Source organism: Amblyomma mixtum, chromosome 1 (assembly GCF_055824585.1).
Source record: "Amblyomma mixtum isolate Tamu chromosome 1, ASM5582458v1, whole genome shotgun sequence".
NCBI lineage: Eukaryota > Metazoa > Arthropoda > Arachnida > Ixodida > Ixodidae > Amblyomma > Amblyomma mixtum.
In genome coordinates, this window is record NC_143012.1 from 39794534 (window position 1) to 39809912 (window position 15379).

At 45.0% G+C, this 15379-nt stretch overlaps 3 protein-coding genes across 9 annotated transcripts in view; 2 read left to right on the forward strand and 1 right to left on the reverse strand.

Annotated features, from left to right (window-relative positions):
- LOC149366099 (rho family-interacting cell polarization regulator 2-like) overlaps positions 1-7888 on the forward strand; it is a 146030-nt gene extending 138142 nt beyond the window's left edge. For all 5 annotated transcript variants that reach the window (XM_089548516.1, XM_089548536.1, XM_089548499.1 and 2 more), the window contains 7 exons: positions 227-376; positions 1732-1875; positions 2607-2756; positions 4022-4065; positions 5160-5243; positions 6032-6125; positions 6896-7888. In XM_089548516.1, coding sequence (XP_089404642.1) covers positions 227-376; positions 1732-1875; positions 2607-2756; positions 4022-4065; positions 5160-5243; positions 6032-6125; positions 6896-6969 — 740 coding nt within the window. In that variant the 3' untranslated portion in view covers positions 6970-7888. The remainder of the gene's footprint in view (positions 1-226; positions 377-1731; positions 1876-2606; positions 2757-4021; positions 4066-5159; positions 5244-6031; positions 6126-6895) is intronic.
- Positions 7889-10983: 3095 nt separating this feature from the next.
- LOC149366101 (U6 snRNA-associated Sm-like protein LSm4) lies at positions 10984-13207 on the reverse strand. Its single transcript, XM_089551366.1, has 5 exons — positions 13070-13207; positions 12916-12957; positions 12731-12829; positions 12135-12315; positions 10984-11234 (listed from the first exon to the last, which is right to left on the reverse strand). Exons 1-5 carry the CDS (start codon positions 13070-13072, stop codon positions 11131-11133), a joined length of 429 nt encoding a protein of 142 aa, XP_089407492.1. The 5' UTR covers positions 13073-13207; the 3' UTR covers positions 10984-11130.
- A 156-nt stretch (positions 13208-13363) lies between these two features.
- Positions 13364-15379, forward strand: part of LOC149366102 (transmembrane protein 8B-like) — a 33408-nt gene continuing 31392 nt past the window's right edge. For 2 of the 3 annotated variants that reach the window (XM_089548581.1, XM_089548590.1), the window contains exon 1: positions 13364-13505. In XM_089548581.1, coding sequence (XP_089404707.1) covers positions 13412-13505 — 94 coding nt within the window. In that variant the 5' untranslated portion in view covers positions 13364-13411. Of the gene's footprint in view, positions 13506-13819; positions 14068-15379 lie in introns of those variants that run through there. The other variant, XM_089548599.1, reaches the window with a different exon arrangement.

Here is a 15379-nt window from a genome sequence, read left to right on the forward strand (position 1 = left end):
AGGCAAAGTTCAAAACTTCCACGATGCAAAGCCTTATCCACATGAGTAGTCTTTCCCACTTGCAACTACTACAGTAGTAATGATGATCAGTAATAAGTTTTCAATCTGTTTCCTGTGGTTTACTCATTCCATGACAATATCTCGATCCCCTAGACTTTTAGAGAGCCTCAAACTGTGCTTTGGGCTTTTGGTAATGCCGCAGCTTTTGTGCATTTGTGCCTTTCAGGATCTCAGCTTGTCGAGGAGGATGATATTGGCCACCTTTGGTGCCAAATGGGCACCAACGATGGGCTGGTGACGACCGTGGTAAGGCTGCGTGAACCACTCATTCGGCTCGTCAGGTCACGGCTGAACAACACTGTCGTTTCCGAAAGAGGTAAGCCTATAGCTTTCTCTGTTCACCTTCTCTTGTATGCGAATTTAACATAGAAGAGGGGCACAATTTTATGATTAAGACCGTCTGGACCTTCCTCTTACACACGGCTGTACAAGCAGGCAGCTAAATTCACACCTTTGAGTTGCAGAAGCTATGCGACTGCTTGGGTCAGAAAGCAACTGTTGCAAATTGTCGGTTAAAAAATAAAACTACTTAGCATGGCTAAGTGCGGAATATTGTGCAGTAGAATTAATTACACTTAAGGTGCTTGCATGCTAAAGGCATATGACCTAAAGGCATTTATCATAAAGACCCTTGGCCCAAAGGAGGCATTTACTATGAAGGCCTTCACCCAGGTGAAGGTGTGCGCGCCTGGCAGGTTGCCCACAACCCAGTGAGTCGATGGGCCGCCTGTCACGAAAGCAGGCTTCAGGGACGTACGACGTATGCCTGAAATTGGAAAATGCACCTAGTAGTTCTACTGTACTAATAGTGACAGCCATGAAAGTCGTACAGGCAGTGCCAATGTAAAAAGGAACATTCAAAACACACTAACCAGGTTTATTTTAACTTAGCGTGATGACTGTTCTACGAAAGCAATTAAATTTACCTTCAATGATTACCTTGACGTTTTCACTCTGACCCGAGGTTTTGCACATGTGACACAATTTTTCAGGAAGGTGAAGGTGGTCGGTGGTGAGCCAAGAGCGATGCTAGGTTGGTGGACTGCCCTTGGAGGGCAGCTGCCTTTCCAACTGCGTCTTTTTGTTCCACTAATGTGTGGAGTTTTAGTGGGCGAAGGCCTTGCAGAGGGCGAAGGCCTTGATGAGGGCGAAGGCCTTGATGAGGGCGAAGGCCTTGATGAGGGCGAAGGCCTTGATGAGGGCGAAGGCCTTGATGAGGGCGAAGGGTTGGTGGTCGGTAGAACTTCAAGAGGGTAGTTGGGTGGTGGGTGGTCAGTGGCATTTTTGGACGGTGAACGTGGGCAAGGGTGGCGTGGGGAGATGAATCTAGGGTGACAGTGAGTGGGTGGGCAGCCTCCTAGCTGAGGGGGTGCGGTGGGGAGGTGGCTGATTGGTGGCGCTTCTGGAGGGCGGAGGCTTCGCTGCAACATGTCAGATTCCGAAGGTGGGGCACACTAGCACTGCTGTCACAAAAAAAATATAATAAACAAACAACATTCAGGTGGTCGTTCTCCCAGAGGAATACCACTACCCAGTAAAAAATGAAAAGGTTGCTCTTTTTACTCGTGCCTGTAATCATTGGTTTTACAAAAACTCTCTTTTATATTGGTTGGAGCAGTACATGTTTGATGCAAGCAATGTGGCGTTTCGTTTGGTCCATTTTTGTTCCAGTCGTGACGATGGTGCTGCAGAAAATGTTGGATGTGACTAGGCTGGAGCCTGACATGAGGGTCACAGTGCTGCAGTTCCAGACATACTTTGCACAGCTGGGGAGCACTTTGTTTATGGACCATGTGGAACAGTTGGAAGCTGAACGTGAGTGTTGATGAATGTCTTTCTTGCATTGATGATCTAATAATAAACTACTAATAAACTAATAACCTTTCTGAGGATCCAGAATGCAGCTCTAGTTCATTATTAAATGAAAGAAAATAGTATTATTGCTGAATAGTTAGATCGGTTATTTTTGTACTGTCAATGTGATACTTTGCAAAAAGTCTGGCTGAGCTTACCTTCTGGGGATCGCCTCTATCATGTTGTCTTAATGACAAGGCATTTTCATCACTGTACTTGCTGCTTCATTAATAAATTTGTCATTGTGGAGGTGTGCATGCAGTGATATCAGTAGCACTTTCTGACTAGAACTCATTCAATACATTATTTAACTAATTAACTAAAGTATAAACAAGTTAACTTACATAAAATTGGACTAAGTGTTTTCATCCAGGGTGACAATGCCACGGTGTTTACAGGCAGAGCGAGATGAAAAACTTGAAGCAGACTGCTTGCTCGACAGAATAAAATGTGGGAGCAGTAATTGAACAAGTGGTAGTAAGCAGATAAGATGCAATGGTGCTGTTGATGCAATGATGCAGTGAGCTAGCTAGCTAGCTGCAATGGTGTGTTGCTACAGTAATGAATTAAAAAAAGTACAGAAAACGTGGAGACATCCAAGCGTGGCAGAGGCTTGAAAACTGGGTGCTTGAAATGCATTGTTGCTCACAGCTGTGTTTTAATTCTTTTTTTATGTTCTTGACTTCATGCAGTGAAGGTCCTTGATTCACTGTCCTCACGTGAGCTGCCAATTGTGAAGAGGACCCTGTCGGCACTGAAAAACGTTGTGCCTACCAAGGAGCTGCTGTTTGCAGTCTCCCAAATTCTGGTCTGCGGGGATCGACAGCTTTCCAATCTAGCTGGTGAGCCTGGCTTGATGTTGCAAACTTTCATCTTTTTAAGCTGTTGGTTACAACTGGCTGTAGCCAGAATTATGTGCTTACAAGATATCTAGCAGCACGGAGATTTGGAATCTGTTGTAGCAAAAAAAAAAAAAAAGAATAGATTACTAGCACCATGCGTCGTAGAGGCTCGTTCATTGCCACGGATAGGGCAAGAGAGTCATTGATATGCCATCAAGAGATGGTCATTTGTGGAAAGCCAAAAAAAGAAAGCTTTTGCAAAGATGCTTGAAATCTTATTGGATTAAGCATGTGCAAATTCTTGCACAAATTGCAAAGTGAAAATTTTATTTATTGGATGGACACTCATTTCAGTAACAGAGAAACAACTTTCCTGTTAAGTAGTACTGAAATAGACTTGAGGAGCAATGGTTCAGTTTGTTTTACCTAAAAGCCTCATGTCGGCATTTTTTCAGGTCTCATGAGGCTGCAAAAGGCTTGAGATTCAGTCTCCTAGAAAATTGCTGCATGAAAAAATGCAAAAAAAAAAATCATGCATGTTGAGTTGTTGACAAAGAATACATCAGTTTGGACTACGCCTCGTTAACCATATTGTGCAGTTTTGAGTTCCGAACAAAACAGCCTCTGCTCTCAAACCATACAGTGTGGCTGAGAATTCTGAACCAAACAATGTTTGCTCTCAATTCAGTTGTTCTGCTACCATCTCTGGCCCCCCGAATACTTTGTGGCACCACCTTTCCAGTAGCATGGCAAGCTCAGAGTGCCATGTGGGAATGGTGCTCCTAGAAATAATAGCCTTGAAAATGTACGTGTGGAGCCAAGGCACTCAAAAAGAACTCCTCCGGCTGACTGCACCTAGAACAGTTATTTACGCATACACTGTGTTCTTGTCTTGTGGGGAAGAACAGGAGAATGTGAGTCAAATTCACACACCCCCGTGGCTATGGGGGAATCCCCCCCTTTCATGTGCATGTTTGTGGGCTAGTGCATGGAAAATTGCTTTATTCAGCTTCTGATAGTGTCATGAGTACTTGTATCATGGTGTGGTGTATCATGGTTAGGAGCAAGATAAATGACCAATAACTAGAGCAATAAATGTATTATATCCAAAGCGAGAGAGAGGTCTCTGTTTCTACATTCCTGTATGGGGCTTTCAGTGACAGTTTGATAACGACTTCACACCTTTTGCGTTTTTAATTTGTGTGTGTTGAGCCAGTGGGTTGCCAATGATAAATGTTGGTGAAGACCTTTTTGTGCCATTGCAGAACAATACATGAAGACAGCTGTAAAAGTCACCTCCAAGGCTCAGGTGGGTGTTCATTACCTATTGCAGCCTAGGTTCCATCCCTCAAATATGAGTGGGCATTAGAAATAAGGTGCAGTCAAGCGGTCACTTATATACACTGCAATATACTGCATTGTGCAAGAATAGCAGCATGACAGTGCTGCACCAAATGCAGTTCCGATCTCAATTTGTCAAATACACTTATAAAAAGGTACAAGGGAAGATTACAAGGGTAGATGTGCAGGCTAGTTGGTGAACCATGATTCTTTAAAACAGCCCAAAAGACAGGGACACATATAGAAAAGTTTCAAGTCAGCGATGTGTGTGTCTTTTCTATCTGTGTCCCTGTCTTTTGCGCTTTTTTAAAGAATAAAAAGGTGTATCAGGCACCTTATACCACCTGCATTCAAATCATCTCAGTGGTCGATCCTTCAGGGGAATAAAGCACATTCATATTTGTTCGCTCTCCATGATTAATCGACAAGTTTTGATGAAAATAAGCAACACATTGGTTGTCAGGTTCTTGAGAATGTGTGCATTCTTATTCTACGTTATAGCGGTAAACCAAATTGAACCCTCAGTAGTTGCCTGTAAACTGAATATACTGTGTGCAAAAACATTGCAGGAGATGTCTGCCAGTGACTGTAAATAATTGAATCTTTGCTGAATGTGTCAATCTGGTGGCAGTAATCAGTGTACACGTGAGCCCTAGACTGCCGTTGTGTCTGTCTGGACATTGGTCTCATAGAAGCTCATGCAGTCAAGTGTCCAATTTTCAATTTTGCTTCTACATTAAATCTTTTTATAGCTCTAGCTAGCTTAAAGGGACACTAAGAACTGTGTCCAATTATTGTTTATTTATTTATTTAAATAAATAAATGTTTAAATTTTAAATGTTCTCGGTAAATATTGGGTTTTCTCGCTCCTTCTGGGTGTGCTGACATTTGTCCAGTACCAGAAGACGCAGAGCAGTCCCTTTGTCATTAGAATGCTTAGAAAGCTAACTTCAATTTGTCCTCAGTGCCCTTTAGTCCGTAATCACTCCAATATTTACGGGTGATCCTAATGCATTCGGCGCACCTATATTCTCGTATTCTTGACCACACACTCCCTTGCAGGTGTGCGCACTGTTGATCGAAGGGCTCGAGGCTGACGCTGCGCTCACAAGGCAGGGCTGCTGCAAGGCTCTGTCTTTCCTACAAGTAAGTGGCTGCACACTCACCCTCCAACTCTTTGTCGCAAGGTTCGACTACCTGTATCCTTTGTGGGGGTTTAATTGGGGAGATAAATACGTTCTCCCCGTTTAACCGCGGCTGACCCAGTTCAAAACCGCGCGGACCCCACCCCGTGGTCGCGTACGCTACCGAGCGCTCGCCGACCACGGCGGGCCTTGCTCTGCGGGAACAAAGGAACGACACACTGGCTGACACAAACAAGGCATTTATTGCTATAACAACAGTAACGCCAGCTAGCAACAAAATACACTGAGGAATCGAGGATGTCCGACTCACCAGCACGGTTAATTACGAGCGAAGGTTCGCCCACGGTAGGGCAGGGGAAAAACTCCGAGGCCGGACGGGACGGGCTTGCGGGAACATGTTCCCACAACGAGGTCGCCCACCGGCAAAGAGCGGAGCCGCTCGCGACATGTCCGCGTGCTTTCCCGATCCCCAGGAGAAGAGAGCCCATCTCTCCCCGCGCACGCGCAGCAAAACGCTATCCATGGCGCTGGTGTCACTGCGACGTGAGCACCCTCCCCTGTTAGTTAAAGTAACACAACTAAGGGGAGTGCATTGCGGGGAAGCTAACAACAGGCAACTGGTGTGTTGCGGGAAAGCGAACACAGGGGACGAAGGCGTCCCCACACTTTTCAAGCTTGTGTGATGCCGTTAGCTGTGCTTGGTGATGGCTGTCGAACTAGGATCAATGGAACCTCTGGCAAAGACCCGAGGCATAGCTGAGCACTGACCTCGTCTACTTCTTTGTGCAGGCTCAGGAGTACATGGAGGAGCTAGTGCATCTCTCCTACGCAGACGAAGTGGCCAAAGTGCGACATCAAGCCAAAGAAGCACTGTTCTCGTTCGGTGGGTGATCATCCGGTATTTAATTGACTAATTGCATTTACTGCGATGCAGGGCTGGAGGCATACATAAACGATGTGATGTCGTCAAACAGTCATCTAAAACAATTTTCAAACGTACAAAACGTACACATATCTAGGATTATGTGGTAATGCTCAGATTTCTATGGATGCTGAGACAAATTTCCAGTGTTTGGAAAATGGAAAAGTGCAGCGTTATGTAAAATCTAAACCATAAGTACTGTATGCACTGGTCAATTTTGGTTTATTGAGTTGTCTGATAAACTATTCCAACAGGAAATGAGGCAGAAGTTAAGAGCAGTTACTTACGATTAATTGCACGTTAACAAGTTGAACGTGGTACAGCTATTTCAGGAGGAGATGAGGACAGAAGTGTGTGGTTTGTACAGGGTCAAGCTAACTGTGGTGGTCAGTTAGCTGCTTTCATTTTGAGCCTGCCTACAAATAGTCCTGGAAAATCGAATCCTCCAAGTCCTGTGATGCAGTGAATATGTGAGAAATCCTTTTGTGTACAAAAGTAGTTCCATTAGAGAGGCTGGCCGCAAGACAAGTGAAAATGTTTAAATCACATTCTGTCTGATAGAGCTACTTTTCTAAATAAAAGCTAATTTTTTACAAAAGTAGTTTCATTAGTGAGCTGTTGACTTGAACATTCTCACTGATCTTGTGCAAGCTTTCGTCATTCATGGAAGAGTAGGTAGCAACTGTAGTGAGTGTCATATTATTCCGCTGTGCCATTCTTGAATTTTTCAGGTGAGGACGGGCGAAGAGAGTTTCAGCAGTCCCAGTTGGTTGCACATGGTTTCCAGGGTCTGACTGTCAAGTAGGGCTTCTCCGTTGATGCAACCTAGACCACCACGAACAAACAAAATCTGTGCTTTCAGAACGTCTCTATTTTGACATCCCTTAGCCCCCCCCCTCCGCAACACCCGTGTGTATGCTCTCTAGTGATTCCAGCTTTGGTACTTAAGACCAGTTGAAGCCGCCCGATTCGCGGATCGAGGCCAGTATGTCGTTTCGCTGCATGTCCGCATTACGTCGGCTCCCGTCAGACTGCAACCGAAACGCCGTTTTTTTTTTCTTTTTGAGTTCCTGTTTATCTTCCGTGCTGCTGCTGTTTCTGTAAATAATATCAGGATTTCCTGTGAGAACTCTTTTAATTCGGGTGTTTTACGTTGTTCTTTTTTAATTTTTAAAGCTGACTGTACTTGTTTCATATCTTTATTTACATTCCCTTTCTATATTTTTTTTCCCTAGGAATTTTGATGCTTTTCCATCGTGCGGCACAGTTGTGGTGCACAGAAGCATTATTTTTTTTTCTTCTTTTCGATTCTACATCTTTTGATTTCAGCAACAGGTTTATCGTGCTTGTTTTTGGGTGTGTCCGTGTGTGCTTCTTGCATATCAGTCGAGCGAAGCTACGCGAAAGTGGTGATGCGCACGTTCACGAGCTTTCCAGTGTGCCATGTTGCTAACGGGAATCGACAGTGCAATCGCTTCTAATTCCAGTGGCTAAACGAGGCACCCCGATTACACTTTCCGAGGAGCCACCCCGTGCAGTCTAGTCAGCAAAGTTGGTTGTTTGTTATCATTCCAGGAAGAGAGGAAGAAAAGTAAACAAAATGTTCTTTGATGCTGAAAGATGTTCAAGCTGTTTTTTTTTTTGCTTTTGCCACTAAGGCGAATGAAACATTTGCCAAATCCTTCAGACTGAGTGCTGGTTTTTAATAAACAAGTTATGCATGAGTAAGTTGTCTGTTCTGATACTTCCTTTCAATCGACACACGAGGAAGTATTCAAATATTTACACATTTGGAAATGTATAGTTGGGGACAAAAGCCTCTGGTCTGCGTGCCTTGAAAAAAAAATCTAATAACTTTATTATTAGCTGCTGGCTGTAGACTACATTTGAGAAGAAAGTCAAAATCCTGTTCTTTCACCTCCACAAGTGTGGTCTCCAGACGGCAGCTAATAGAGCTATGTTTTCTCTCTGGAGCACGTAATCCAGAGACTTGTACATATGGTACTGATTCCATTAGCTTCCATGAAGTTCTCAGTGTTGAATTTGCCAGCATAACACACATACTTCATTTGACGTTCGCACACTATCACTTTTTACAAAAGCCCCGCCACGGTGGCTCGGTGGTTACGGCGCTCGGCTGCTGACCTGAAAGACGCGGGTTCGATCCCGGCCGCGGCGGCTGAATTTCGATGAAGGCGAAATTCTAGAGGCCCGTGTACTGTGCGATGACAGTGGACGTTAAAGAACCCCAGGTGGTCGAAATATCCGGAGCCCTTCACTACGGTGTCCCTCATAGCCTTAGTAGCTTTGGGACGTTAAACCCCAATAAACCTAAACCAAACCTAAACTTTTTACAAAAGGTTTCCTACTTGGAAGAAACTAAGCAGCAGCATATCAAGTACTGCCTAAACTTCGCAACATAGATTACCAGTTCTGTAATTCGAACAAAGTTTAACAACCTAAGTTAATTTTGTGCTGAACTAACGTGTAGATGTTGTGCTCCAACAAACTTTTTAAATGCGCGTGAACTATGCTGCCAGCAAGCCACGAGACCATTTGAAGCCAACTATGTTAGGTTCTACGCACAGCTGAAATGCAAACACAAAACAGGTCTGCGTAGACACTTAGGTCTGCTTAAGTATGTGTGAGAAGGCATAAGCATGCCCGATCACTCTGAATGCAGTAGCTGCGCGCTGCGTTACCCGATGCCATGTAGCTGGCAAATCTACCTCTGCATGGCTCTACGTTTTCACTGTCGCAACGTCGCTACACCAAAGTCATTCACAGCAAGGTCATTCTCTACTCGACACTCTTAGATCCCTGGAATTTCTTCGATCACACCGCTCCTGGTGCAGTGGTGCAGCGGTTAAGTGATGCACCACTGCCCTGCGATGGCGGGTGCTCCCAGTGGTGGGGTTTGTGCGACCCAGGCTGCTCTTCCCAAGCAAGCTCCCGCGACCAAAAATTCATTCAGCTGCCACCTGCCACGTTGCACGAGGATCTTTTATGGGTACCGTAGAGCCTGACCCCCCCCCACACACACACACAGAACGAAGAGCGGTCTTCATGCCCCTTCAAAGTGAAAATCAACTACACTAGTAATCCTAAAACAAGACTATCTTGGTTGCAGCATGTTTTCTTTGAAATCGAAAAATTACTGATTTACAGACCAGTTCTGTACCATAAATGTGGAGAGCAAGTTTCACAGTTGCAATGGAGCATAAATGCTATGGTGAAACTGCAAGGACGAGTTCCCATACGTTTTCATTGATTCGTGCTGTACTTCCGATTTGAGCGACTTCCATGATGCCTCATTTCAAGCTACCTCCTGTCGCGTCGTGGAGGGATGGTCATTGCTAGGTGCATCACAGGGGAAACGCATGACTTGGCAACATCTGCCACATACAAAAAAATACTAAAGTTGTATGAAAATAACCAGCCATTTTATCATGGAAATCTGAAGTTTAGTTTCAACGAAATAAAAGCGAGAGAGAGCTAACATGCAGATTTTTACTTACTGGAGCCATTTTTGCTGTCAGTGTGTAACTAACAGAAGATCAGCGACAAATTTGGCCAGTTGGTGGCTCCAAGACACATTCTATTTCTCCATAAGCAGAGCTCAGCGCCAGTTTTGCTGGTACAGTCGTGGACAAAAGTTTGCAGGATGCGGGTCTGTGCAAAAAAATCAATTTCTACACAGCGAGGAAAAGGACATCAATGGAAAACATACAAGCATGAGGGGACATGCAGGCTCCATCTGCTCGAACTAATAGCTACTGACTGGCTAAGGAGGCAACACTGCTGTGAATTCTTTTCTGTGAATTTGCAACCCCCCCCAAGCTTTTGTCCACGACTGCATTACTGGCCGTGAAGAGTAAACTTGTCCCCAACAGCGATGTGGTTCCTGTTTCATGTACATTCTCAAGGCCGCAGCGGTGGCTCAGTGGTTATGGCGCTCAGCTGCTGACCCAAAAGATGCAGGTTCAATCCGGCTGTGGCGGTCTAATCGATGGAGGTGAACTTCTAGAGGCCCGTGTACTGTGCGATGTCGGTGCATGTTAAAGAACACCAGGTGGTCGAAATTTCCGGAGCCCTCCACTACGGCGTCCCTCATAGAGTCGCTTTGCGACATTAAACCCCCATAAACCAAATCCACGAACCATATAAATTCTCACACGCCACTCTCAAAAGGTGCAAGCCGGAAGTGTCAGTTGTAACTGTGCTGTCCCCTCCTTTCCAATGACACTTGTAGGCCTACACTGATCACATGAGGGGCACGTTCTAGATCTAGAAAGTGTCCACTGTCTACCACACCTGAACAACATTCCCCAACGACTAGCATATGAACGTGTGTGATCTTGGTTACGATACGATATGCTAATATTTATTCCTTAAGCCTCAACACAGCTATCGCGGAGGAAGTTTTGGGGGCATTGTACACCTGTAACTACCATGCTGCAATCTAATGCTCCGAGCTACAACACGACCACAACCTATTCAATACCCGATGACACAGAGAAGGTGTTTCAATTCAACTCAGACATAATCTAAAATGCCATAAAAGCTACAGAGCATTCATACAATATTTGGTTACCTTGTCAAGAGGGTACCTCGTTAAGAAAATTTGCAAATTTTCAATCATCTAACATACTAACTAGCTTTCTAATTCATATGCTTTCCATTTAATCAGTATTAAAATGAAATACTCTCATGTAAATCGCTGCATTGAAATCAGTATTGTGCAAAGCATGCCCAAACCTGTGAAGACTCCTAAAAACTTCGCTTGTAAAAGAGGATACACAAGCTCGACAATAAAATATTGGGTTAGACTGTGAGGATTTATTTACACAAAGGGAGCTCTGATGACATGGGGTGGCACTGTTGCAATGTACACAATGATGGCAGCCTCTGACCCAGGCTCTACGCAATAAGATGTCAACACAGGCTAGAGCGATGATTCGGAGAGCTAGCCAGGGCGGCCTCGGCCGCCTCTGCCACCCCTGCCTCCTTGGCCACCGCCTCTTCGTGCATCACCGTCAGGTCGGCCTCCCCTGCCTCCAAAGGTACCACCTACGAAGAAAGATAAGTACTGCGTTCATCTCTCCAGGTAAAAATGAGTTTCAAAACAAAACTTTCCTTTCAAATAACCTACTGGCATGCTTCAGCATAACTATGAAAACAAAGTCTAACAAATATTCTTTGAAGTTGGCCTGTATCGATGGATGACCGCATTCTAGTGACAGAGTACTTTGATAATGGAGCTGATGTAGGCTAGAAAAGGAATCGCTAGAACCACACCTCGAATTCAGTTCTCAATGGGGATCACGGACTCCTTGGTACTGATGATACAAGTTTGAAAAGAGTTGTGGGAAAGAAATGTTCCATCTTTAAATCCAATGTCCTCAGTAATAAATGCGTCTCTTGCTGCCAAAAAGAACATCAATGTAGGCAGCAGAAGCCAAACAATAGATTTTAACTCAGAGTGCATACTGGATAGAGTTGCCCTCAGCGTCTCTTTAACATTTCCACATTCACACATGCGGCAAACTTATGGGATTCACGGTTTTCGTCGAGAGTCATGCCTTGCTCAGGCCCAACGGACCTAACACACAAAGTCTGTCTACGTTTTTAGTCTGCGCCAACAGTATCAAGACAACCATTTACACTGAATGTGCACCCTATGAGGCTAGCTTCACTGCACCTTGAAAATTTTTGAATGCCTCTCAGTCAGGAACTCTCACAGCATTCGCAGAAAATTTCCTGACACTAAGCTTGCCACTAAGATTGACTGAGCACACCCTTTTTTTGAAAGTCAAATGTGCACTGCAATCCAGGTACTGAAATTGCTGCTATCTATACTGCAGTAGTGCAAAATGGCAGCCATGTTTGTGTTTGCGTCTTGCAGTGAGGTAGCTTTACTGGCATAAAAGAATAGGGGGAAGATGGAAATGAATGTCAAAATTTACGTACCCCTGCCCCCGCGGCCACCGCGTCCGCCAGGCCCGCCGCGCTTGCTAGCATCACCACGTCCTCTGCCCTTGACGAGGGTCTCCTCTTTCACCATGTCTATCACTTCGTCAGGGATGCGGAGGTACTTGATGGTGCTGCCCCGGATGTAGCATTCTGGCATGCGCCAGAACTTATCACCATCCTGTTGGAGAAAGAATACACAGTCCAATGTATTCAGTGGAACAAAAGCAGTCGGCATCCACCTTAGTGCGGCCAGTCCAACTTTGCAGTTGTAAGACGGCATTTGAGTGGACGGTGGCTGTACACAGTACTGTTAAAGCACCAAGGAAGGCAACGCTTAGCGTGCTGCTCGCGTGGTTTGACCTGAGCGAACCGACCAGAATGTTTCTAGTTCTTCATTCTTGCATGTTATGAACAAAAAAAAAAAAATGAGAACGATACATAACCGTGAAAGATATAAACAACGTGAAACTTCGTAGTGAACTGAATAGGCGCAAAGATAAGACAACACGGCACACATGCAGCTCCTTGAAGACACAGGAAATTAATGGTAAATAAGGCTTCTTAAATGCGATCTCAAAACAGGAATAACGTACCCTGGACGTGCAGATGACCTCTCTGAGGTTGATGTTCATCCAGTTGTCGCAGCTCACTAGATGACCGTTGTAAGTTTCTCCATTCTTGAGCTCTACAAGCTAAAAACAAGAGCAAGGAATGGTCATATGTTAGGTCTAGTCGAAGCAAATGCGTTTGCTCTGACAGTATGAGGAGCTTTTCTTACCATGGGGTGATTTTGGGCTGTCCGCAGTAGAGATAGCGGCAACTGCAAATAACGAAGATTGTGCTTGCGTTCACTTGGGTTGCACAGGTTTAAAGGTACTTCGCAACCATCTTCATTCTAGCTCGACAGACAGAATGAAAGTAATAGAACTTACCATCTTGAGTTGTGTATTGTCTTTTCGGTTCTATTTCCAGGTAACTGCAAACGTCCCAAATACGTTCCGCAAGCAAGCACAAACACACGCCAGCCCGGCTCCCACTCTTCACAAGCCAAAATGACAAGTCACTGTCAAAGCCAGCCAAAACCAGCCGAAGTCAAAAGTCTGTTGATAAGTAGACGTACCACTGAACAAAAGACGTTGAGAATAAGAATAATAGACAGCGCCCTCACTAACTGAAGCGAGTGGACAGATAACTACCCTTCTTTCAGCTCTTTGGCGGCTGGGGAAGTGGTGCGGGTCGGGTGGTGCGGGCAGGTCGTGTATGGGGCAGGGAGCATGACAATAATTATTAGAATGGCTTCAGCGTCGTGGTCTCTGCAGAATGTGATCCTGATCATTGCATTTGTGCCATGGCAAAGCGCAAGTGGTGGTAAGCTTCATTTCTGTTCGATCTCGGTGTGGGTAGGACCGCTAAGGTTCTTCAGAGCGCGATAGCATGCGTTTGGCTTGCTCGGCGACGACAGCAGGCATTGTCTTTGTTTACCTAGTACTACAGCAGCAGCCGTACTTTAGTGTCATCTCACATGTATTGATTTATTCGTTGCTCGTGATCCATATCGCTCGCCCAATCTTATCTCGGTCTCTCGTCTCGTTGCCTTGGTAACAGAGCTGCTGCTCCTTTGCCCAAAACAAGTTCCGTTATTTTGATTTTTCTTGGTTCCGACCGTTCGGACCGCTTCATTTCTGTTCGTAATGCTGCGGTATCCCAGAAACCCCGGAAGCATATTACCTACGCAATCGTTTGTTTTCGGTTTCCGTCTTTCGCCTTTCTCTCTCGTTCGTCATACTTGCATGAAACGATCGGGCCGCATAATCCGCTTGTTTTGATAATACTGTGGTGCGTCCGTTAGACACGTGCTCCGCTCGCCGCGACGTGACGGTTGTGTCAACGCGGTGAAGGCTGCTCAGTGCGAGAGGGCAACACGAGAATTGTGCGTTGCCTTAAATGCTGTCATGTGTGAAAGGACTGTATAACGCTATGAAAGCGGTGGCTTGGAGGTCGTTGTACGCTTTCTTTGTCCGTACTCGCCTCCTCACCTTAACCAAGTTCTTGATGCTGTGACCTTGCTTATTGCGCATCCTGCGGTTTTCCTCGCGTGCCGTTCGGCCGTACGCAACGGCGATCCCACGCTGCGACGTTTTCGTTATCATCCTCTCTTTAGGAGGAAAAATAAGCTCGCGGCAGAGGCGGCGTTGAGTTTATACGTGATTGGTATTTCAGCGATTGCTGAGATGAGCTTCGCGGTGAAGGAAATGCACTCAATAAAAACAGCTCACAGGTTTGTACCCTTTATTCGAACTGCCGTGTTTACGCGCATTAACGGTAAACAAGGCTGTGGCTCATTGAAATGGCTCATAATGATCGGCACGAACTCATTTGAAAACAGGGAAGTTTTGCCTGAGCAGATTTCTTTCTTTTCTGTTTTGGAAGTAAGCCAAGTTGCGGGGTGCTTAAGAAGGCTTTGGGCTGGTGCAGCTTTAATAACGTGGTAACCCAGCTGTCAGCTCATGCAAGACCCATTCGTTGACCTGCGTCTTTTTTTCCCTTATGTATTTGTTCCAGTTGCAGGCGCTAATAACTGTGCTGCATGAATGTTCATTGATCATTGTTCTTGATCGCCAAACCGTTGCAGCAACAATAGCAACATAGGTGATATGGATGATTGGCTTACAGTGTGGTATCAAAAGCCCACACCGGTGTTGTACAGCAATTCACAGCTCGTCTTCAGTTTAGTGTGTCAGAACTGACATTCAGAGCAGACGTGCATGAGTGGCTGCTCATTGTGCCTCACGTACTGAGTAGCGCATCACTTACGCTGTTTCAGCATATTTGTGTAGTACTGGTGCTTCGTAGTGTCTCCTTTATTTGGAAGACTTTAGCAACCCGAAGAAAAATCTTCAGGCTGAAGTTCTCGTGTGTTTACCAGCACTGTGCCATCACTCATACTAGTTGTAAACTCATTTAGTCTTCTTTTAATATGTTGTGTTATCCTTGCTGACATGTTTTCCAATATCTTCTTTGCATTTGTTATTGTATATAGTAGTAACCCCCCTACAATAATGCCTCATGGGCGCTGTAGGTACTTTGAATGAATAAATAAATAAATAAATAAATAAATATTGAAATAAAGGAGAGCCACTGGTGCACAAATTTAATTTTTTATCCAACTGAATGGGAGTTGGAAGGAATTCGTGATAGCAAACTGGCATAGATGTTGCTGAGTTCCTGGCTTGTCGAGTAAA

Coding starts and splice junctions, on each gene's coding strand:
- LOC149366101 (XM_089551366.1), bottom strand. Junction 12,830..12,915: donor CAGCCCAAAATCACCCCATG/GTAAGAAAAGCT, acceptor TCTTGTTTTTAG/CTTGTAGAGCTCAAGAATGG. Junction 11,235..12,134: donor CGGTGGCCGCGGGGGCAGGG/GTACGTAAATTT, acceptor CTTTCTTCGTAG/GTGGTACCTTTGGAGGCAGG.